This window comes from Candoia aspera, chromosome 18 (genome assembly GCF_035149785.1).
Source record: "Candoia aspera isolate rCanAsp1 chromosome 18, rCanAsp1.hap2, whole genome shotgun sequence".
NCBI classification, from domain to species: Eukaryota; Metazoa; Chordata; class Lepidosauria; order Squamata; family Boidae; genus Candoia; species Candoia aspera.
The window spans coordinates 2,529,982-2,554,028 of record NC_086170.1 but is presented as its reverse complement, the minus strand read 5'-3'; the positions used below and the strand labels follow the sequence as shown (position 1 = coordinate 2,554,028).

General features: G+C 48.9%; 2 protein-coding genes across 6 annotated transcripts in view; one reads left to right on the top strand and one right to left on the bottom strand.

The window, feature by feature from the left end:
• LZIC (leucine zipper and CTNNBIP1 domain containing) overlaps positions 1-24,047 on the bottom strand; it is a 382,321-nt gene that overhangs the window by 111,914 nt on the left and 246,360 nt on the right. The window lies entirely within an intron of this gene.
• KIF1B (kinesin family member 1B) overlaps positions 1-24,047 on the top strand; it is an 82,769-nt gene that overhangs the window by 47,963 nt on the left and 10,759 nt on the right. For 2 of the 5 annotated variants that reach the window (XM_063317365.1, XM_063317364.1), the window contains 16 exons: positions 42-114; positions 11,058-11,157; positions 11,508-11,656; positions 12,049-12,227; positions 13,654-13,791; positions 15,433-15,681; positions 18,396-18,514; positions 18,685-18,770; positions 18,889-19,018; positions 19,481-19,643; positions 20,151-20,241; positions 20,453-20,571; positions 20,938-20,993; positions 22,479-22,587; positions 22,876-22,942; positions 23,475-23,559. In XM_063317365.1, coding sequence (XP_063173435.1) covers positions 42-114; positions 11,058-11,157; positions 11,508-11,656; positions 12,049-12,227; positions 13,654-13,791; positions 15,433-15,681; positions 18,396-18,514; positions 18,685-18,770; positions 18,889-19,018; positions 19,481-19,643; positions 20,151-20,241; positions 20,453-20,571; positions 20,938-20,993; positions 22,479-22,587; positions 22,876-22,942; positions 23,475-23,559 — 1,913 coding nt within the window. Of the gene's footprint in view, positions 1-41; positions 115-4,173; positions 5,789-11,057; positions 11,158-11,507; positions 11,657-12,048; positions 12,228-13,653; positions 13,792-15,408; positions 15,682-18,395; positions 18,515-18,684; positions 18,771-18,888; positions 19,019-19,480; positions 19,644-20,150; positions 20,242-20,452; positions 20,572-20,937; positions 20,994-22,478; positions 22,588-22,875; positions 22,943-23,474; positions 23,560-24,047 lie in introns of those variants that run through there. The other 3 variants (XM_063317363.1, XM_063317366.1, XM_063317367.1) reach the window with 3 other exon arrangements.

The following is a 24,047-nucleotide window of genomic DNA, read 5'->3' as shown; positions in this document are numbered from 1 at the left end:
CTGCGTATCCCTATATAAGCGGTTTCTGGTTTTCTCTGCAGACTTCAAGAGATGGAGATTCTGTATAAGAAGGAGAAGGAAGAAGCAGATCTCTTACTGGAGCAGCAGAGGCTGGTAAGTGTCCCTGTTGTACCCAGGCCAAGTTTAAGAGAGATTCTCTGCCTATTCCCAGAGCTAGCTGTCGTTTGCCCATTAGCGTGCTATTTTGGTTTTACATTGGCTATGCCTGAGGCACACGATGTGTTGGAACCTCTCAGTCAACACCGAGTTAAGGTTCTTCGGCAGACAGAAGGAAGGCGGCTCATGTGTTGAGCTGTTGTTTCTCTGGACCTCGTGCCCCATTCCAGACGGCTCTGAAATTATCTTGCCACTCCCAGTGACTATGGGGATTTGCCTGGGTTTGTCTTGAAGAGTCACCAAGTACTAACTCTGCCTGCAGAGAAGAAGCGGGATTCATTGGTCTGCCAGGTTTTCTCCAACACAATCTCCAGAATGATGCATGCATTAATCTTTCTGCCTTTGCCCTGCCCTGCATGGAGTCTGAATCCTCAGCAAGAGAAATGTTGATGCACGTGCCGGGGGGCGGGGGGCGGTAACACAAAAAAATGAGATTCTGGTGCTGGCAAATTAAGCATTCATGTAGCTGACAGCACAAAAATATCTCGCCTCGAACAAGCCAGGTGGGGAGAAGGTTGCTATAAAAGAAGTTTTTACCTTTCAGCTTCCTGATCTGTGAAAAAATGGTTCTCCCCCACCCCCTTTTTTTCCCCACTTTGATTGCTCAGTAAGAATCTAGTTGTCCTATTGGCATGTTTGAAAAACATGGACCCCATAAAAGAAGGCAGCTGCTGAGGCTATACTATATTTCTATACCATCCTTTTAACAAAAACGTGTCCATAGCTATTTATTTTTAACAAAACAGGTTTTTTTAATGTATATGTAGTAGTGTTGAAGTACCTCAATGAAAGAATTTAATTCCTAACTTTCTTTCCATGAATGGAATGCAGCTCATGGTAATGGAGGAGTTCTCCTGCCTCTCCTTTCTTTCAGCAGTACTCAGTGCCTCCCAGGCATCAGTTTCTGGAAGTCTGGGACCTTTGGGAATACTGTGCAATATGGTATAGGGAATAGTTGGTGGGGGTACTTTCTTAGGTAAGTGGGTCAGTCGTAGAGAGTCCGAGCCAATAAAAATACAACTCAAATGAAATCTCAGGTGCCTGGTAGAATACTAAAAAAAAAGGTGTTAGCATTGAAGGACCTTTCAGAGCTGAAGCTCTGGAGCCACAACCGAAAAGGCTCTTGCACCAGTCAAAGTTTATTCAAGTCCTGAAAAACTGATTCTTGCCTTAGTTGATGTCTCTTCAATCTCGAAGGACTTCTTGGGTGTGAAAATGGCTTGTGACATGGTTGGCCATCGTTCTGGCCATGTACAGTCTCAAAGGCCAAAGTCAGCCCTGTGAATTGGGCTCAAAACACTGTTTCAGAACTAATGTCCAAATTCACATGGGCTCACATGCAGCGGATCAGTTACCCACTGAATTTTCCGGTTGATTCACAAGTGGCTCACAGTAGTTGACTGTGGGGGGCCAGGCCTCCTCCTCTCTCCTTCAACAGAGAAGATCCCCAGAAGCGAGGTCATCAGCTAGAGGGAAGCTGAAGATGCTGAAGAGGGAAGATCAAACAGGGACCAGAGGGGCAATCCAGAGTAATGCTCCAGATTTGGGCTTGATGGGACAGAGAATGAGATACAGTGGCTATTCTAGAGATTCAGCATTACTCAGGTCGAGTTGCGTCCTACGGAGTGGGTTTAACTCCATTAACCCCTCCTCTTTTAAGCCAGGGTTATCCTGCAAGAGACCAAGGGGGGCATTTAGGGTCTCTGCTCAGGAGCTTCCAGTGCTCCTGCCACCTTCCACGAAAGTCACAGAACCATCTCCAGAGCCTTTAGGAGAGGTGAGGTCCTGAGGACATCCCAAGCAGGTCCTGCATCCTCTGTCCTTGGGCTTCCCTTGAACTAGGGTCAGTGCAAGCAATGAGGGACTGGCTTGGGCAAGAATAACGCCTGCCTAAGAACAGCAACAGGTCACTCCCTCTCCTGAAGGCCTCGCCCAGGTCATTAACGAGAATAAGAAACTCAAAGTCTTCTTGCAGTAGGTTCTCGGCCAACGAAAACAGCAAAACGGAAGGCATCCTTTAGAAAAAAAATTGAATGCAAAAACATCTGACTTTTAAAGGACAACTCGGTTGGCTGGATTGGGTGCCTCTCTGGTTTCTTGAGAGGTCTGTGGACTTTCTGGATGCTGTTAGGCTGAAGCTGTTCCTCAACAATTGGGAGTAGGAATAAGGCCTTCTCTACGCAGTTCCCTTTTGCTGAGTTGGCTTCTTACGATTATCTTAACTGCTACGCACACACACAAGCACATGCAAGCACACTCACATTAATCTTGCCAAAAGAAGGCTAAGTGGGAGGTAGGTCTGCTGATATTCGGTGCCCCCTTCCCCTTTCTGGACACATCCTCGAACACAGCAGTGACGTTCTTGGTCTTAGCTTCCATTTCCACTGCAGCACACCCGGATTCTGCTTTTTTCTCTATGCAGCTTTTTTAAAGGCCAGCCTTGGCTTACCTGGGGAGGTTGTAAAGGGCAGTTTTGTTTTGGCAGGCCTGTGAGTCAACCCACGGGTCAATCAGAAATACAGGAGAAATACTGTGGGCTCTGAGACTTTGGGGAAGATAATCCTCACCCTTGAGTGTCTCCGGCTAGCACCCTCAACGTGCATTGGACATCAAAGATCTGCTTAGGCCAGAATAATTGGGCGACTTGATTAAAAATATCTGGAAACCACCAGCATAGGGTGAGCTAACCCGAGCAAATCTTGAAGACTTGCCACTGTATTACCCTGAAAAGAAAAAATCCTTAAAACCGCAACTCTTGGCACCTCGGGGGAAAGTTCATTGAAAGCTTGTTTGCAATGGTTTTCTTAACTCTCACCAATTTTATTAATATAGAAGCATTTCGCTTTGCAGCGAAGAGAAGGGATGACATTTGCAGCTGTCAGACATAACTTACGGGTCGGTTAATTAGCTTGTCAGAGGCATGACAATGAGAGGCAGGAAGGTGGCTGAAGGCCCTGAAGTAGAAAACCTTGACGAGATTCCATTTTTCAAAAGTCTTGGGCATCTTTAGGATTGCTTACAGTAACTTAAAGGCATCTCTACCTTTGAACCAAGAATCACTGGCAAATGGGAGACCCTTTGAAGCAATACGGCTAGCCTTTTTGATGGCTCGTGGCAGTTCCTCCTTGGAGCCCGAAATATTTTTGTGGTGGCGTTTACGCTGTTTGTTTGTCTGTCATTTATAGCCCACCTTTTCTCCAGGAGCAAAAGGTGGCATGTGTAGCATTCCTTCTTCCAACCCTGTGAGATAGATTGGGTTGAGAGAGGGGGACTGGCCCAAGGTCACCCAGGGAGTTTCCATGGTTGAGGGTGGACTTCAACTTGGGTCTTCTCCGTTCCACGTTTTAACCACTGTTCGCACTACTTCTAACCTTGGCAGTAGTGGCTGCTCCTGAACGTGTCTCTCTCTTACTCTCTAACTCCTTTTCGGCTGCTTTTCTAGTTGAGTGGACTGTCAACCTGAGTGTTCCTGCACCACATGTACGGCATTTACTAACCAGTGTTAACTCAACCTAACCTTGGCTGCTCGTCTGATCATTCTGCGATGACTGTCGGGTATCACTCCCTGCGGAGAGAAGATTTTTTTCCCCCCCTAATGAAATAACTTGGCAGCTGTAACCAGGCAAAAAATGTTTGACCGGTTTTGCACATCGTTAGCATGAATGAAGTGTTACGTCCACCTTTCTACAGGTACTTGGTGTTGGCTCTTCTAATATGGATTGGATTTTGGAAAGTCTTGGAATATCCTTGGATGAGAATTAAAGTATCACGAAATTTAGATGTGGCTGGAATTAAAGGAATCTACTGAAGACTGTTAGGGATAGTTTAAGAATGCAGATAGATTTTCACATCATTTGTTCCTTTTGTTTCTTCCCCAGATCATTTTCATAATTTTCAGTTGTCCTTTCTTTTTCTTGCTCAGAATTTTCCTTCTTTTCTCCAATTTTAATTTTAGTTATTTTGGGGCCACTTCTCGATTGTTTTTGTTTTCCAAAGGATGCAGACTCTGATAGTGGGGATGACTCGGACAAGCGGTCTTGTGAGGAGAGCTGGCGGCTGATTACTTCCCTGAGAGAGAAGCTGCCCCCCAGCAAGCTACAAAGCATTGTTAAAAAATGTGGCCTCCCCAGCAGCGGAAAGAAACGAGAGCCCATAAAAATGTATCAGATCCCTCAACGCCGACGCCTTAGCAAAGACTCCAGGTGGGTTACCGTTTCGGATCTGAAGATCCAGGCCGTAAAGGAGATCTGCTACGAGGTAGCTCTCAACGATTTCCGGCACACGCGGCAGGAGATTGAGGCCCTGGCGATCGTGAAGATGAAGGAACTGTGCTCCATGTATGGGAAGAAGGACCCCAACGAGCGCGACTCGTGGCGAGCTGTGGCCCGGGATGTCTGGGACACCGTGGGGGTGGGCGACGAGAAGATCGAGGACATCCTGCTCAGCGGGAAGGGCGTTGCTGACGTGGACGACCTCAAGGTCCACATCGACAAGCTTGAAGATATCCTGCAAGAGGTGAAGAAGCAAAACAACATGAAGGATGAAGAGATCAAGGTCCTCAGGAACAAGATGCTCAAAATGGAAAAGGTCCTGCCGCTGATGAGCTCCCAGGAACCAAGAGGGCTGCCTGCTGCAGCTGCCCTGAAACCGAAGGAGGCCGCCGGTCTGGCCGATGCCGAAGGGGACGTAAACGACGGCAGGAGATGTGACTCTGGAAAAGACGACCGGGTTTCCCAATTAATGGAGGAAGACCCCGCCTTCAGGCGCGGGCGGATGCGCTGGATGAGGCAAGAACAAATCCGGTTCAAGAATCTGCAGCAGCAGGAGATCACGAAGCAGCTCCGCCGGCAGAACACGCCGCACCGCTTCATCCCTCCTGAGAACCGGAAGCCCCGGTTTCCCTTCAAAAGCAACCCGACGCACCGGAACTCCTGGAGCCCGGGCACGCACATCATCATCACCGAGGACGAGGTCATAGAAGTGAGGATCCCCAAGGAGGGGGAGAAGGAGGCAGAGGGGCCCACGGAGCCCCAGGCCCCGCCTGCTAAGGCTGCAGCGCTCCCCAAGGACGCTCCTCCACTTTGGGGCGGGCCTGGGCCACAGAAGGCGCCCGACCAGATCCAGATCAAGAGGCAGCCCTTGAACACGCAGCCCGCGCAGCAGCCCAGCCACCTGCAGACGCACCCCTCCGCCCCCACACGCTGGAGGAGCCATTCCCTCAACGGCCAGCAGAGGGGCTTCCGGCGCCAGGTGTCGGACCCCTCCGAGCCCCCGCCCTGCCCGGGGGCAAGCCAGCCCCAAGACCTGCAGGCGTTCCAGCAGAGGCGCCACGTGCACCAGCACTGGCAGTCTTACTGCGCTCGTGGCGGCCCTGGCGCGCCCTCCGAGAACGGTGCGGCCGGCGGTCGAACGCGGCCGGCAGATCGGCCAAGCCCCTGCAACCAGTTTGCGACCCCTCCGCGCATGAGGCGGCAGTTCTCTGCCCCGAACCTCAAAGCCAGCCGAGAAACCACCGTTTGACTCCCCCGAGGGTCGAAGAGGGAGAGCTGGGTCCATCTCGAAAGGGTGGGACGGGGCGGCGTGGGGAGTGCCTTGCGGCAGTTGGCCTAGGGCTTCGAAAGAGGACGTGCGCAGGCAGCGGTCTGCACGCAAAGCACGAGACCGCCCCTTTTCTCCCTATCTGTTACTGCCTGTGAAACATTTGGGAATGGTGTTTTTTTTTTATTGTGGAGATCCCTGAGAGAAGGCCACTGTGTAAGTTTGGGACTTGCCAGCGTATCGTCTTTTTTTTTTCGGGGAAAAAACAGCACAAATGGGAATCTCTGTAGGGGCGTTTTAACCCACACTTGTGTTGCTCTTTGGACAATCAACGAGGCCAGCCTGCTTGGCCTTGACAGCAGCCTGCAGAGCTTTCCTCTTGAGCCTGACCTTTGAACTGTGGACTGTATCCCTACACCCGCTGGATTTTTCGCTTTGATAATCCGTGCGGTGGAAGTCACCCATGAAGCTTGTGGATCGGGGCAGAGGACTAAGACGGGGCAACCAACCCCTCTGAGTTCTCGTTTGTGTGATGGGGGGCATATCGTAAAACACTGGAGAGCAGAAGATTTGGCTGCTTTGGGGTTTAATGGGAAGGGGAGGGACACGTGCTACGTGGAAGGAGCCCGATCTCCAGAAGAACGTGGGAGGCTTTTTGTATCGGCCGCGTGGCCCCCGTTGTTTCTTCTAGACCCCCACTGGGGTGACCCACGGGCAGGTTATGATGTTCATGCAGTTAATACTTGAGCAGGCAGGCCCTTCTTGAGGCGCTCTGCAGTGACGCCCCCCCCCCATAGAGCTGCTTACGAAACAGACGCTGTGCTGTTTCAGCCCTTTGCTAAGGATGCCCTCCCATCAGATGCTGTCGATGGGACACCTTCCCATTTGCCAATCTAATCTAGGGGCGACAGCAGCTCTGCAAATTGCCAAGTATGTTTGTCTGCAAAAACAAGCATTTTGGTTGAGTTTCCAGTGAGGAAAGTCCAGCATGCAAAAAGCATTAACTTGGAACACCGTTCTCCTGCTGGGTAAAATTTTCCCCTTTAAAAAAGGACACGTACATTAAGAAGTACGTTTGATTTTTTTAAGCCTGTCTGGAGCTAAACCTTTTAGCAGTCCGTTTTTGTGGGGAGGGAAATATTTTTCTGCCCTGTTTCATAGTCAGAAGAAGAATTCGTTCCACATAAGTGGAGCAAAGAGTTTTAGGCCTGTGAAAAACAGGAACTCTCTCATTGTAGAATCAGGTTTCAGCAGAGAAAGGGGGGTGGAACAATGGCTGAGTCCAATGCTTACATGTTAAGCGAGTGAGGAAAGAATTCAGGTAGTCCTCACTTAACAACCGTTCATTTAGTGATGGTTTGGACTTACGACGGTGCTGTAAAAATTGACGGTCTGCTTGTGACCGTCTCAATGTCCCCATGTCATGTGATCACAGTTTGGGTGCTTGGTAACTGGTTCGCATTTATGACCATCACAGTATCCTGAGGTCCTGTGATTGCCATTTTTGACCTTCCTGCCTGGCTTCTGGCAAGAAAATCAATGGGTTACACTGTGATTTGCTTAACAACCATGTGGTTCACTTAACACCTGCAGTGATTCGCTTAATGACAGCTGCAAAAAAATAAGGGCTGTAAAATCAGGTCAGATTCGCTTAATGACTGCTTCACTTAGCAACCAAGATTCATGTCCCAATTGTGGTCGTTAAGTGAGGACTACCTGTACAAGAGGATTTTTTTTTTTTTTTTAGAGCAAGCATACTTGTCTCTCTCCTCTCCAATTTTATGTGAAATGCTATTCATACTTGTTAAAGAGAATTGGGAGGAGAGTTTGTCTCTTGGCTTGAACATCAACCCAGGAAGCTGAGATTGCTAGTGAAATATTGGTGGTGGGAGGCGCCGGGGATCCTTGATCCTTTACTGTGCTGCTGTTTTATTTTATTTCAGTTTTCTTTGTCCCACTCCATCCCCTGCCTCCTTTTCAAGGTATGCTCCTCTGAGGGGATTATTTGAGCAGATCCACCAGAGGTGTGAGTATCATCACCCTGCTCAGCTCACTGCAAATGTTGTCGTTGTGTTGTTGATGATTTGCTCCTGAAGCTGTTTTAAAAGTCAGTGGAGGGGTGGGGGTGGAAGGCCATCCATCCCTGATTCCCCTCCTTTGCATCGCAGTGCCTGCTCATAAATAAATCCCTTTAAATTTCCTGAGATCTTTTCTCCTCCAACAGCCGCAGGATTGTAGTTCATCCCCTTTCTTCTCTATTTTAACAATGTCATTCTGTGATTTCTGAAATGAGGGTTGAATGGCAAGCATTTTTGAGATGGCCTTACTAATGGGTGGGTTGGGTTGGCCAGCATACCACAAAGGAAGCTAGGCCTGCTTTTTAATTTCTCTTTTCATTCTTTCTATCATCATCACCATCATCATCTTAACTGGCCTTAATCAAGGAATCTGTCCAAGTTTGTAAGGAAAATATTTGTGTTCCTCAAAATAGATTCAGTCAGATTCCTCGGTCCATTCTGCGCCTTCTCCTTGATTGTTAAGCAATATAGATATATAGAAATATATATTTTAATGCTTTAGTTAGGTTGCCTTTGAAATAATTTCAGAAGCTTCTGGGTGTGAACCTATTCACAATTACTGTAAAGGAGGACTTGTTTCTTCCAGTGAAGTGATGGAATCTGAAAAATCTGTCCATCTGTTGTTTTTAAGTGGTTTTGATTATTTTGGTGTTTTTTTTAAAGCAAGCCTGCATTTTGTGAAAAGCAGAATTGCTCATGCTTTTTAACAATTTCAATAAACTACAAAATATTCTTCTTAAGTCTGTCATGTTGTTTTGGTTGAGAAGTAAAATGCCAGCTTTTTGGAAACCCAAGGGGCTGGGTTTTTTTTTTTTCTTCTTAAAATTGAATAGTGTGGAGAACATGGTTAGTTCTCTCACTTCCCCTTCTTCCCTTAACACTAGAACTTAGAGAATCTGTTGAAAGAAAGGGACAAATGGAATTCCTTCACATAATGCAGAATTAATATAACCAAATTTGCTGTTTTGGAACAGGAATTATGGTATAGCCATCTGCAAAAAGGCCCTGTTGGATCCATCAGGCTCTGTTCCAGCTGTTCCTAATGCCTGTTGTCTGAAGGGCATAGGGTTCAGGATCCAGTGGGATCCTTTTCAGATTCTTCTTTTTGCCTCTCATATGCAGTCCCTCTGTAGGAAAAGGGTGGGCGGTTCTTGCATACTCCCCCCCACCCCAGGAAGAGGTGTTGTTCTTACTGATCCACAAATGAATTGCAGAAGGCTGGAGACATTGCAAAGACTCAGCAGACTGAGGTGATAAAATTCTGGATCGCTGCTGCTTTTCGTATCCTCGGAATCTACTTGTCAAGGGTGGTCTAAAAGAATTGGATCCATCCCCAAAGTATTGAGCCTAGGATGCTCCCCGTCCAACCGCTTATCCATTTCAACCCTTCAGCTCCATTTGCAATTTCTGCGCTTTGAAATAATCTTAAAATATATTGATGAATTGACCCCTTACTCTTAACTGTGGAGTCCCTGGCCTATACTGAATCTTCCGTTGCTCTGGAGAAGCCAGGTGACTTGCTAGCTTAACTGTTGAACGTTGACGGGAAACAAATCGATCCTTTTCATTGATCAAATGCTGCCTTTTTGTGGGTATCACCACCTTCTCTTTCTTGGCCCCTCCCCTTTCACCATATGGTTTTTAATACCTTTGACCAATTTCTGCCCCCCTCCCCCAAGGGGGAGAGATACACTCAAATATCTCTGCATATAGGTCTTCAGATCTGATCATGGCTAACGGCTGATTTTCTTGATCCCCTGAAATTGTAGCTGTGCTGAGAACATAGCAAAACATCCAGAGATCAGGAAGCTTGTTTGGGGAGTTGTGTGTCTGTCTGTGTGTGTGTGTTGCAAATGTAAGACTAGGATGATAAAGCGATGTGGACTTTTTAAAAAGATCTTGTGGGTGACATTGTAGGCTCTGATTCCATCTTCCTCTCCTGAAAAACCCACCGGAATTAATTTTCACGTATTCCTCCGATGTTATTCTGTCCAGGGGAAAAAATGCCACTCTTCCCCGACTCGGTGTCTTCCAGATGGGCTGGTTGGAAAAAACCATGAAATCTTGGGTTGAGGGAAGTTGCATTACTATACACCGGGAGAGTGGCAGGGTGGAGAAAGCTGGATTAAGCTGCACCCGATGCCTGGAGAAAAATATCTTGACAACAGCAGCTAAGAATTCCTTTTAGACACTGAAACACAGTAATAACTAGGACTGTCTGAGTAGTTTGAATCCATCCCCGACTAGAAATAATTATTACAGTTTGTCAAATGCAGCGTTTAGCTTCTGTGTATAGCTATGGCGCCCTCAGCCATACATCCATGAGAGAAGTGGCTGATCTAAAGCTGCTCCAGTGATCCAGCCATCTCTCCATTACTGTGTCGCTTGAGTGGCAGCGGTATCATGCAGTCCTGCTCTGGAACACCACCTTTGTGTTCAGCTTCATCCCAGTCCCATCGTGGCTTCTCCAAGACACGGTGGGCAGTCAGCCCTCATCAGAGCCATGCTGTGTGTGCAAGGCCCCCATCTCGGCCGTGAAGTCCTCTGGGAAAAGGCTCGCTTGAGAGCTTGAAGGCTGATTAGCAACTGGAGTGGCGACGGTCGGGCTCTGCGGCCGAGAATCTTGCTCTTTTGAAACGGAAGCTGCCCGGTTTGAGCTGGGGCCTTGTACGCCCTGCCCAGCCAAAGGGTCCAGAGCGAACCCTCTCTCCCTTCCCACCCAAATACTGGTGTGGTTTGTCCGCGGGATTCGCGTCCATCTCACCGCATGCCCTGGATAACGGCGTCCATCAGTCTTGAGCACTGTGAAAAGGGTTCATTTTTTTCAGCGTGCAGCCAGGGGCAGAAGGAAGAGCTGTGCTGCTCAAGCGCCCGTTAGCCTTCCTGAACGGCACGCCCCTCGCTCAGGCCAAAGGAAGTTGGCTTCCTTAAAAGCAGTGTCGTATTCCCCAGCCTCCTAGCTTGCTGCCCTGGAGAAGAAAGGCTCCAGATCTTCCAAGAGAAGCCTGCAGGCCTGATTTCTCCCCCGGAGTGTCGCTATGCCCCACACTCCAAAGCCTGAATCTGTAAAAAGCAGCTAATCTCTCGGAGGTGCAGCCGTGTGTCCCCTGCCTGTTCTCCAGCTAGGTCTGTCTCTCCCATTCTCCTCCCCGGTGTATGACACGTGTCCTCCCTCTGTGCTCCTCCCCTCCCTCTTCCCCTCCCCTCCCCCCCCCCACTTTTCTGTGGTCTTCTCCTACACGGCATCTTCTTTTTCCCCTCTAGGACTATGAAAGTAAACTTCAGGCTTTGCAGAAACAGGTTGAAACCCGGTCTTTGGCTGCTGAGACCACGGAGGAGGAGGAGGAGGAGGAGGAAGAGGAGGGTGAGTTCTGGGAGATGTTGAAGGTGGGCTGGGCTGGGCTGGGCTGGGCTGGGCTGGGCTGGGCAGCAACTCCGGCAGGAGAAGCTGTTTCTCCAACAGGGAACAGAGGGGGAGCTGGACTGGCGGAGTTCCAGCTGTTCCTTTAATTTTACCCCCTCCTTCCACTCTGTTCCACTGGTTTCCTTTCCTGCCGCACGTGGGGCCGACTTGTCCAATTAGGCATGAAGTGTGGGATTTTGAAATTATTCGTACCACTGCTGGCGCTACTGCGCTCGTAAGGCGCGAGCGCTGGCGCCGCCCCCGTCTTTCGTCCTAGCCCTCATTTGGGATTCGGGGTCTTTTTTCCACAGTGCCTTGGACTCAGCACGAGTACGACCTCGCCCAGTGGGCTTTCCGCAAATGGAAGCTTCACCAGTTTACGTCTTTAAGAGACCAGCTGTGGGGGAACGCAGTCTATCTGAAGGAAGGGAATGCCATTAGCGTGGAGCTGAAAAAGAAGGTGAGCTCTTCTAGCAGGAAGGCTGCACGTGACGAACGCCGGGGTCCAGGTGGCTTCAGATCAGCGCTTCTCCAACCTGGCAACTTTAAGACGCGTGGACTTCGACGCCCAGAATTCCCCGGTGCTGGGGAATTCTGGGCGTCGAAGTCCATACATCTTAAAGTTGCCACGGTTGCTTTTAGATCAGACTTGATGGGCTCAGGCCAGTTTGCAAAGTCCATCCGTGGCTATCAACCTTGAAGGCCTCAAAGAGCCCCCGCCTGCAGGGGGCAGCGTATTGCTCAGTTCCACCAGCTGGGGACAAAAAGCCTTTGTCCTTTAGTGGCCCTAGTTGGATGCAGCCCCTCCGTCGACGTGCTTTGGTCCTGATGCTCCGCTTCCTTCCCCTCCAGGTACAGTTCCAGTTTGTTCTGCTGACCGACACGCTCTACTCCCCGTTAGCTCCGGAGCTGCTGCCCGCCGACTCCGAGAAGCCCCGGGGCCATTGCCCCTTCCCTCGCACGGTGGTGGCTGTGGAAGTGCAGGATCTGAAGAACGGTGCCACTCACTACTGGTCCCTGGAGAAACTCAGGTGGGCGAGGAATGGCTTTGGATACGGGGTTGCCGTTCATAGCCTTCCTGGGGTTTGAGTCTTTTCTCCAGCACCTTTAACAGAGCAATACTTGCCTTTTCCGTCTGTAAAACTCGTTCTGATTCTTACGGAGTGTGTCAGCGTATCATAAAAATGCAGCGGAGGTCAAGCCAACAGTGAGACCCATCGTGCATCTAGGTCGGTGTTTCTCAGCCTTGGCCACTTTAAGACGTGTGGACTTCAACTCCCAGAACTAATAACAATACTATTATTAGTGAGGCTGAGCTTCAGATCACAAGGGGGAAATAACACATGCTGGGGCGATAAAGATGTAAATATGGATTTACATCAACGTACATCAACGGCCTGAAGCTGCATGGGATAGATACAGACTATTAACGTAATGGTAGGGAGAGGCAGCTCTGTGCCGGCCAGAGATGGCAGCAAAACAAACAGAGAGAAAAACTCAGAAACAAGCAGGGTTTCGTCGCGGCCAGAACCTGGCTCACCTAAAGCAGCCAGACCGCTCTGAAGATACCACATACTTTTATCTGCATGCCTACGCACGTTCATACGGTCTGTACTGGACCCCGGCAAAGCTTTGACGCTTTGCCGAGCAGCCATGAGCAGAAGCAGGAATGGGTCTTACGTGCCTTCGGCCACTACATTGCAAGGCCCAGAAAAGCAAAGGCAAAACAAAGAAAAAAAAGCAGATGCAGCGGAAACTGCAGCGTGACGTGGTAATGTTTCAGATGAACCCACCCGTGTGACCAGATTATCGTTTATCCCTTCCTGCTAGGTCAGCCCGCTAGCCCTGCGGCCTCTGAGGTAGGGTCAGCGAAAAGGAACAATCTGGCTTACTGGGCCGCAGGGTCCCGACTGAGTCTTCTCCCTGTCTCCACTCGGGGTCGATTCAGCTTGCTGTGAATGTTTTCGTACAAGGGCGCATTCAGCAATTCATGTATATGGGGGGCGTCTCGGGGGTTTGGTGATGAATGCAGCTTACGTGTGTATAGGGGGGGGGATACCTTTTACCACCACCGTTTATACGGGCAGAGTTTTGATCTTTACCAAGTGTCTTCTGTTGCATTCTTGAAGCTAATGAGCAAAACATAGGGTAGCATGAAGGGAATAAGTCAACGCTAATGCACTAATGGGGGTAGGAAGCATCACGCTTCTTCCCTAACCAGAAAAGGCTGATTTTTAAAATAATTTACTTTTCAGACAGGACGGTTGCCTTTCATTTGGTGATTGACAGGAACTGCTAGCCTTTTTTCTCTATAACGTTCCTTTTTGGGGTGGGGGGTGCAGCTTATGCAGGCACCACCCAAACCGGAGATGGTAGACAGGAGGCTTTAAAACCCTTTGCCTAATTTAAATGGATCCAGGATCTCTGTCGACCTCTGGGCCATCTTCTGCTTTGTAGGCAGAGATTGGAGCTGATGAGAGAAATGTACGACCGAGCCGGAGAGATGGCCTCCGATGCCCAGGAAGAGAATGAGAGCACCCTGACCGGCAGTGACCCTTTCTACGACAGATTCCATTGGTTCAAGCTGGTTGGCAGGTAGGCGGAACCCAATTCCGATCGGAGCCCCTGCGGAACAGAGGACCGTTGGCCCTCGCGGGAATATCTCCGGCATTGAGGTTCTGAAGCGGCAGCGTCGTTCCGTAATATCCCCCCGGAAGAGAAGATGCATGCTTGGGACAGGATTTGAAGTTTAATGGCGAGGGACTGGTCTTCAGGAATGCTCTTCTTTTAGAACTTGAGAGCGAGTGGAACGCTTGGCAAATTTCTCCTTGAAAATTGACCCCCCCACCCCACCCCCTGAATGGAAGTTCAGTTTAGCAGTCACATTTCCCTGGGTGCGAAAACACCGCAGATGACATTCCTTGGGAAATGTGGCTTCTGAGGCTTCGCTTCTTCGGAAAAGAGCCAGGGGTTCAAATTAGGCCACTCTTGCTTCTAAGATCTGCCTCTTATGAAGCAGAGAGGGAAGAAGATCCACGCTCTGCCACTCTTCACTGGGAATTGAGGCTTTATTCCACTTAACATCCCAGTGGCAGGACGCCAATTGTTTGCTTGCTTTTCTTTTTTCTTTTTCTTTTTGCTTTGTGCGTGCGTGCATTTCCTTTGCTTGGTAGCGGCTTGTGCATCGCAACCACGCACAACCTTTTTCCCAGGGAAAAAAGGGATTCGGTGAGGGGTAAGTTGATATAAATTGCAGCACGGCCCCGTTTTCCTAAAAACCGAATGACTTACTTTGTAGGAAGTTTGGTGGAAATCTGGATTTGTCCCGTTACTGGCTGCAGTTGGGAGAGAATTCCTTGGGAGGCTGATCAACTTCTACCCTGCTGAATTATCTCCCTGCATGTAGTGAACTAGCCCACCAAGAAAGAACAGTTCTCCCTGAAACTTTAGCTTACTACAGGTAGTCCTCGCTTAATGACCACAATCGGGACCGGCATTTTGGTCGCTGAGCAAAGCAGTCATTAAGTGAATCTGACCCGATTTTACGACCTTTTTTGTGGCAGCCGTTAAACGGACCACCGTGGGTATTAAGCAAACCGCATGGTCGTTAAGCAAATCATGCGGTTCCCCATTGGTTTTGCACGCCAGAAGGTAGCTGGGAAGGTAGAAAATGGCGATCGTGTGATCATGAGACGCTACGATGGTCATAAATGTGAACCGGTTGCCAAGTGCCCAAACTGTGATACGCTGCAAGAGTTGTAAGCATGAGGACCGGTCATAAGTCGTTTCAGCACCGTTGTAAGTCCGAACTGTCACTAAAGGAATGGTTGTTAAGCGAGGACTACCTGTACAGGAAGGGAGTTCTGTATTTCAGGAGGAAGGATTTGAGAACGACAGGCCTCCTTTGTTTCGGCCGACCACCTTTTGCAGAATAGGCAGAATATTGGGCTCCTCTGGCAGCGCAGGAAACGGTTCTCTCCCTCGCCATAGACCTTTTGCAGCACTCTGAAAAGAACGGTGCTTCTGCGCAGGAGGGCCTGCCTTCCGCCTGCCCTGTGCTTCGTCTCTCCCCCCGCCCCCCCCCGCCCCCCCGGCTTTGGCTTGTGATGTTCTTCTGGTGGGCTGTGAGCTGGGCCCAGCCACAGAGCCCTTTTTCGAATGAAGCTATTCCTTTCTCTCTCTCTCCCTCCTCCCTTGCCACGTTAATCAAAGTGTTCCGTTAACCGATATGTCTAGCTCCCCCATTTTCCACGGCTGTGTGAATGAGCGCCTGGCTGACCGCACGCCCTCCCCCACTCTCTCCACGGCCGATTCGGATATCACCGAGCTGGCGGATGAGCAGCAAGACGAGATGGAGGATTTTGACGACGAGGCCTTTGTGGACGACACGGGCTCCGACGTTGGGACCGAGGAGGGATCGGACCTCTTCAGTGATGGGCATGACCCGTTTTACGACCGGTCCCCTTGGTTCATTTTGGTGGGAAGGTTGGTGAGGTCAACGGTGAGAATGACCAGCAGGGGTTTACTCTTCCCATGAGCTGCGTGTAGTTCCTGCCCCTGGGAAGCGGTCAAGGCAAAGCACAGGCCCGCTTTCCCCCACCTGGGCCTTCTGTAGGCTGGGACTCCCTTAGTTCCTAGCCTGCGAAATATCCTAGAATGACTTACCTGGCCTCTTTGCAAAGGCCACCGTTAGCTGCAAATAGGCTTCTTGTGTCTTCTATTCCCCCATATGGCTGATTTAAAAAATCAAGTCCCCCGCGTCCTTGACCCCTCAGGCAGGTTTGCAAAAACGCCGTGAAAAAAATTCTGAAAGCATCCATCAAGAAGAAATACAAAACACACTAAGCTGAAACAGTGACTTGCGATAAAACATTCGAAAGCCTGCATGACTTCAGCTTTTAGCCCCCTCCTAAACTGCAGCGTAGAGGGGAGCTCAGTGGCAGCTTGCTGTGTGCCGTGGGCTTTAACAGAGAAAAGAGAATCAACCATGGTGAATTATTCTATTTTTTAAATTATTTTATTTTACTTTACTTTAAATATTTCTATGACCGCCCATCATAAACACAACTCACAACAATAAAACCCAATAACTGTAAAATCATAAACCGTAAAAACAAAAATCTAGCACCTCCGATGCCCCATGGCTGACCAAGACCTTGAAAATATTAGCACGTGTTCCCCACGGGAGAAATCCATCTGCGGATTTGTTCCGTTTTCACACAGGGTTCTAATGATTCTCCATGGTGCATGAGAATAAAAACTGGCCCTAAAGATGGCACGGCCAAGTTTTCCTTTGCAGCTGTGAATCAGGATCTAAATCCTGGCTTGAGCTTCCAGATGCATGATCAAACCATGCCTTAGGGGAGCTTTCTTTTTTCTGTAGGGTCTCTCGTCCCATCTCCTCATATATATACAGAATACCAGCTGACACTCTCAAAACTTTGATGTGCACCAAGATTCCCTGACTGGCAATATAAATACCACGCTAAACCGTGGCTGAGACTTCTTAACCTTTACTTCATATCCCCTCTGAACACAGCCATCTGTTCACGCACTAATCCCTAATGTGGTTTGTTTGTCTTCAGGCATCACGTTAAGAGAAAAGCAATCACTATGGATTTGCATTAGCGGTACAACTGGGGCTTCCTAAAAGTTCCCGGCTTAGCGTGACGGGGGAACCTGGTCATTCTGTCCTTCTCCTCTAAACAAGGCCACTGTTTGGAAATCACCCTGCAGGCCTCCTAGAAGCCATGAATACACGTTACGCTCTTGGAACACGTGTTCACACCAGCGAGTTTTGGGATTGCGGCTGGAGCGCCCCGCGTCTGGTTGTGACAGCTTGCTGCTCTAGGCAACAATAAATTCCTCTTTTATTTTTTTCTTCCCAGCCCATGCGCTAAGCTGGAGAGTTTGTAGGTCATGCAGGTGCCCACATTTGGATCCTAGATTGGCCACCTCTTTGCAGCTCAGAGGAAAAGTCCTAGTCCTTGCAGTCAATTCTCTTGGCACGCTGGTCCGTGCGAAATTGATGTTTATTTTCTGGGGAAGGCCCAGCGTTTGCCTCCAAATCTGCACAGATTATGCCCCCAACCCGTCACAGACATTCTCTCCATTTCTGTTTGTCGTTGTCTTTTGATCCCACTTTTTTTCCCCACGCTAAACTTTTAATTTCTCGTCTGCCTTGGTTTTGTGTGGAGATGCTGCTTCATCTCACCAGTCTTTCGGCTGATAGAAACTCCCCTTTTCTTTCAGTCTGCTGCTGCCTTAAAAGAATTTGCTGCCACTGAAATAAATTTACAAAGCAGGCTGGAAAAAGGATGTTGATTTGTTTTAATCCTGAGCTGCAGCCATTTCTGTTTGTGTATTCATTGTGTTGATACTGCTAGTGGTTTTTTCCCCCCCTTTTGTGTTGCATTCTGTTGACATTCTTTTGTTGTAGAATATACAAACCATTTGTGCCTGTGTTTTGCATCATTTACCTTCTCTTCATTTCAGGAAATTCCCAAAGCGTGTGGGCAATGGCAGAATAAACTAACATAGCGATAGAGAAGTTTCCCCAAATTTCTAATCCACAGTATATGTTTTTCCTAGTTTAATTGTTCATATGTGCTTCCGTTCGACCATTTGTGACATAAAGCCCCTACCTCTGTATGGCCACAGTCTTAATAAAAATATTGGGTGGGGCTGGGCGGTGGGAAACCTAATTTGAAGTCAATACCTTATTTTAATATATGGTCTTCAAACATTGTTGGCTATGACTTCCAGACCTAGGCAGCAACTTTGAAATTGTCATGAAAGAAATCAGTAACTGGTTTCCAGTAAAACTTTCCTGTAAAAATGTTCCAAATCTGTTCAGAATACATAAGGGAGAAAAGCTAAAACTTGAAATGTGTTCGGTAATTGCCTTCATGCGTTTTTTTTAAAGTTTAATATCATGGAAGCAATTGATAGTTGTCTGTTGGATGAGTTAAATGGTCGGTGATTTGCTAAAAGGTTAAGATGGGTCTAGCCGTGCTTCATTTTAAAGCTCACCTTTGATCAACGCATCTTTGATTGTGATATATGAGTCACTACTGTTGAGTGGTCCATCCTGTGTGAGGTGCTGAGCCCAACAACTAGGTGCCACCTCTATTAAAATTGTGTAACTCTTGTCTTATTAACGGTGGTCTAACGTTTGGATTTTATCGTTTTTCCTCCAGGGCATTTGTATACTTGAGCAATCTTCTCTATCCAGTCCCCCTCATTCACAAAGTGGCCATCGTCAGTGAGAAGGGAGAAGTGCGTGGATTTTTGCGCGTGGCAGTCCAAGCTATAGCTGGTGGGTTGCAGCCAGGCCTTGCCAAGAAGCCGAGTGCAGTTGTTTGTTTCAGAATGGTCTGGGCCAGTAGCTGAATTTTTATCTTTTAAAGATTGGAGTCAGGCTGTTTGAGACCTCATTCATCTAACTGCCGTATCCTGTATCTTCCTCTCTTTCTCTTTTTCCGGTAGCTGATGAAGAAGCTCCTGATTACGGGTCTGGCGTTCGGCAATCCGGCACAGCTAAGATCTCATTTGATAATGAGTATTTTGACAAGGTAACTTGTTACTGGAGTACCTCCCAAAGTTGTATCACTGAAGTGGCATAGAAACATCCATAGGAAGAAAGGGAGGTGGTCTTCATTTGGCATTTCACGCTTGTTTCTGGTTTTCTAGAGCAACTTTTCGTCCGTGTCCATGACTTGTTCTGGATTGTCCATGGAAGAATTGAGGATTGTCGAAGGCCAAGGCCAGAGCGCAGAAGTCAATATGCCTCCTGAAGAAATCAACAGGATGAACGATATGGGTAGGTAGAGCAGACACCCTGGATGATTTGAATATAGAAGGTCTCTCCTGATTCTTTGAGGTCACATTTGGATCCAAGAGAGAGTGGACACATGTAAAATTAGTGTGCTGTGCTAGATCCAGTTCATAGAGGTTTAAACTGTTTGAAGCTTCACGGCTTACAAGCTTTGACGATGCATGCTCGGAGTGGTCCCCAACATGGCTCTTTCAGGCTTGTTTTGAACTTCATAAAGAGATGCTCAGATGGCTGTTTGGATCCCATGAAAGCCACCCAATTCTGGTTTCTGGCTCTGAGGTCTTTCTAAAAGCAATGGTCGTAGAATTAAGAACACAGCCATGCTGGGCAAATAACTCAAGGAGGCATTTTGGGAGGTGATTGGGAGCAGCTCCATGTGAAAGTGCTCCAAGATGGTTGGAATCCTCTCTTTCTGGGACAACGCTCCTTTTTTTTTTTTTACTCCAGACCTGAAATCCGGCACTTCGTTGGATGGCAAGATGGCCGTGGAAGGCTTTACTGAGGAAGTTGGGGACCACCTGAAACTGGGTAGTGTGTTTACATTCCGCGTGACGGTGCTCCAGGCCAGCGGGATTCCCCCCGAATATGCAGATATCTTCTGCCAATTCAAGTAAGTTTAAAGGCAGCTTTCCTAGGACCTTGATGCTCCCAGTTCTTCATGCTTGTGCAAAGTAAGGGAAGGTCTGGTCTACTCGGCATAATTCTGGAGAAGCAATGAAGGAGTGGCCTTTTTTCCTTGATGGTTCACAGCTGGTGAATCTCTGACCATCGGCTGGGGATCCCTTCAGTCGATACAGGGCAAGGACATTTGCTTCTGCAAACTGTTCAGGTGAGACTTAGATCCCGTGTTTAGCTCGCAGTGTTGCTAATGAGTAACAGCAGGTAGCAGATGACAGACAAGACTCCTCTTTTGTGGAGATCCAAAATAAATTTTGCGAGACGGAGTAGAGATCACCCAACTCGATGGCCGTTAGTATTTGACTAAACGTCAAGACGTTTCCTGCCTTCTGAGAAAATTCCTTTTGACCTGAAGGATGAAACCTCGAGGTTTCAGGGGGAGATGGTATTGGTGATGGAGTAATTCATGTTAAAACCTGGTATGTTCTTGTTTTTCTAGCTTTCTGCACCGGCACGATGAAGCTTTCTCTACTGAGCCTCTGAAAAATAATGGCCGAGGGACACCGCTTGGTTTTTATCACGTCCAAAATGTAAGTGAAAGTGAGTCCGCTGGTGCCGTGGCCTCCTTTGAAGGACTCACGGTGGCTTTTCAGAGATTTGCATCACCTGGCTTTGAAGTTTTGGAAGCAGTGCTTCCATTTCCGAATAGGCAAGCCGGCCATCTCTCCTGCTGCTGGTGGGCTGAAGTTGTTTTCAGTCTTTTCTCACTGGCAGATGGATGTTCCTTGTCGCCCCTGACAGATTTCTGTGGAAGTGACAGAATCCTTTGTCGAATACATCAAGGCAAAGCCCATCGTCTTTGAGGTCTTTGGACATTACCAGCTCCACCCGCTCCATCTGCAGGGACAGGATCTCAGCAGGTACCTGAATACGGAGATCTCCCTTTGGGAGGGGAGGAAGTTGTGGCCTGTTGTTGAGGGAAACAGTTGCTCTCCACCTCCACCTCCACCCTGCAGTCGCCTGTTCACTGCTAGCGGAGTAACAGCGACTGCTCCCCGCCTACGTAGGCTGAGGAAAACAAAGTCATGAGTAAGTGCCTCTGACTTGAGAGTGGCACTGCACCTAGACAGAGGGGCAGAACTGCTGCCACTCTGGCGTGTTAAAGAAAGACGGCAACAGGACCTGTCCATCCCCACTGTGTTGCTGAATTAAAATAAGATGGGATTGGCGCATCCCTTTTTCTGTACATGCACACCAGTTGCACTAACTGCCCCCTTCCTCCGCAGCCCTCCGCAGCCCTCCCGGCGGTATTTCCCTCCTCCCATGCCACTCTCAAAGCCAGGTAAGAGTTGTTTTTCCTGGGTTCGCTTATCAGAAGGAGAATCAGAGGCGGGGAACGAGAGATAGAGGACATTCTCCAGGGGGTCTTTCTCCACCCGAGTAATGAAGTTCTTGGCACGCAAAAACTAGAAGGCCGCAGGGAGCCGCCCAGAGTCGGGTGAAGTTGGGTGGCATCAGATTGAATAAGATAAGGACAAGACCTTGATCACTGGGGCCCAGAGCCGTTTGGAGTTGAGTGGCATCAAATGGAAAATAGCAATAGTAATACATTGGACATGGGAATTAAAAGGAAGAGACGAACTTTACTACAGTTTCTCCGTAGTAGTAGTAGTAATAATAATAATAATAATAATAATAATGATCATTGAGGCTTGTTGCCAGCCTTTATTTGCCATAGGAGTACCTGTGGTTTGCAAGCCTGGGAGGCCCTCTTGAGGCCAGTTCCAAAGCAGACATTTTCCCCCTAAAGTTGAAGGGCTGGATGAAAGGCTGCCGCTGTTCTTTTCATGCCTGGAGACTGTGTAGACTCCCGTTGAGGAGCCCTTTCCTACTTACTCATCAACCATGCTGCCCCCTTCTCAGTAACCCCACCCCCCACCCCACTCATCGCAACAGCCCCTTGGTTTCCTGGGTTTGTCTTTCAGTGGCGCATGTTGGCTTCATTTATTCCATTTTTTAAACCTTGTCTCCCTCCCCACCCAACCTCCCCGCCTCTCCCCTTCTCACGCCCGTCTCCTCCCGCCTCTGCCCGTGTGCCTGACGTCTTTTCCCCCCACATCCTCCCATTGCTTTCTCCAGACCATGAGAGAAAAATTGAATTGGTCAGGTATCTCATGGCTGGCTATGTAAATGCGCATGTGCTGAACACCTTGTCCGAGCATGCCACCGTGCTTGCGACGTCGGCCCTGGCAGCTGTCCGAGACGATGCCAACCAGTTGCCACCTTTTCTCTCTCTGCCTGTCCCCAGCTGTCAGACCCAGCGGTACCCCAAGCGAGATGGTCAGTAGCTCAATCAATCTGCGATCGGTGTAGGAACAGCCCTTGTGACCCTTTCTCCAGGCCTCTTTTGCATCTGGGGGTTGTCCCGAGCCCTTTTGGGAATTTGAAATGGGTTTGCGGATCTGCCCTCTTGTGTCCATTAAAAGTACGTTAGGAATTCTGTCTCTTTGTTCCTGGGTTCCCTTTCTGTCTCTGCTTTTTAATAGTAGTAGTAGTAGTAGTAGTAATAATAATAATAATACGACTTAGTGAATGGTTGTTGGTTAACAAGTGACAAGAGGAAAATAGCTCCTCTTGTGACTCATTTTAGGCTGGAGCTTATGAGTCCTAACCCATCGGTGAAAATGTGCTGGTGGAACCTCATTTGAGCATCACAAGAGCCGCCTTTCCCGTCCAGCGCTCATAAACCCCAGCCGGCATTAGGAATGTCCCAACGCCATATCCCTGCTGCACTTTTTTTTTTTAAAGCAGGCCTTTTCTCTTTCAGTCCCAGCAACCAAGCTCAACACGATGAATAAACCCAACTTGGGACAGAGCATGACCAAGTACGACCTCCTCGTTTGGTTCGAGATTAGCGAACTGGAGCCGACGGGAGAGTGAGTTTGGCCTGATTGTCTTGCCCGGTGGGGTTAATGGTGCTTATCATTTCTCCCTCTGCCTTGAAGCTGAGGGGGGGAGATCCTTTTGGTGAGGAACATCTGAACGAGCTTAGTGTGTTTAAGCTGGAGCACGGAGGACCATGCGCTATGAATTGCTAATGGGCTGACGAGGAGAAGACCTTCTCTCTCGCTCCAGACCCACAACCAGTGGATGGGCATTGGGAAGAGGTTGAGTTAAACACCTCCCTCATCTCGGTTTGCTGCTTTCCCCTCTCTGCCCTGCAGATACATCCCTGCCATTGTTGACCACACTGGGGGTCTGCCTTGCCAAGGGACGTTCTTGCTTCACCAGGTACGTGGATGCTGAAATCCCCACAGAGTCTCCTTTGAATCCAGCTCGGCTCAGGTGACTACATGAAGATGTTTTTTGTGGTTTTCTTGGCAGCGGCAATAATGGACAGTCCCCGTTTGCCGTTTTCTTCTTTTGTGATTTTGGTTTTTCAACCTGCAGCCTATTTCTGGTGGTCTCCCATCTAAGTTCTCATCAGACCAGACTCTGCTGTCTGAGAGCAGACAGGGACTGTTAGATGCTGCCAGCTTGGCTGGGCTGTTGAATTAAAAGCGGACTACGTTGCTCGGGAGTCTGCCCGTAAGCCTCCTCTTGGTGAATTCAGTTCATTCCTGGCCGACCCTGGAGTGAGCTGGTTCTGGCATCTGCATCTGGCAGACTTCCCCAATTCGGGGTCCTCCAGTAGTCGCAGTGTCAGGAGGTCTTGGAAGTTTTGATGCAAACACATCTGGAGGCAGACATAGGGCCTAATTCACCACCGCCCTGGTTGCTAAGTGGGAGAAGTAACAGAGCTTGGCTCTTTCCATCACTGCAGGGAATACAGCGTAGGATCACCATTACCATCATCCACGAGAAGGGCAATGAACTGCACTGGAAAGATGTGCGAGAGCTGGTGGTTGGTATGTATCCCCTCCTCCGTTTCTGGCTGGCTCCCTCCTGCTTTCTCTCCGGACTGTTTCACTCACTGCAGAGTGCCCAGCCCAGTTTGCTGCCACGTATATATCGCCCAGCCCAGTTAATCTGTGCCCTGCTGGGAGGGAAAGAATAGAAATGGCTGTTTAGGGTTCTGCAGGCCTCCCTGCTGGCACTTATCCCTGAATTGCCTTGGGATTTGTGGGAGCTCTGTTGCCCAGGTGAGAGACCCAGCCCACTGGGGTGGGAGTGCAGGGAGGAAGGTCAGTGGTAAGGGAGGTGGGGCTGTCAGACTCGGGGAGTGCTGGGAGGGGGCAGGAGGAGAGCACGGATTGGGTGTAAGCCATTGGGGGCTGGGGACTTACTTATTTGTTTGCTTGCTTGTTTGTTTGTTTATATTTCAAATTTCTATCACCGCCCATCTCTCCCGAAAAGGGGACTCTGGGCGGTTCACAATCAGAATCAAAACGCATAA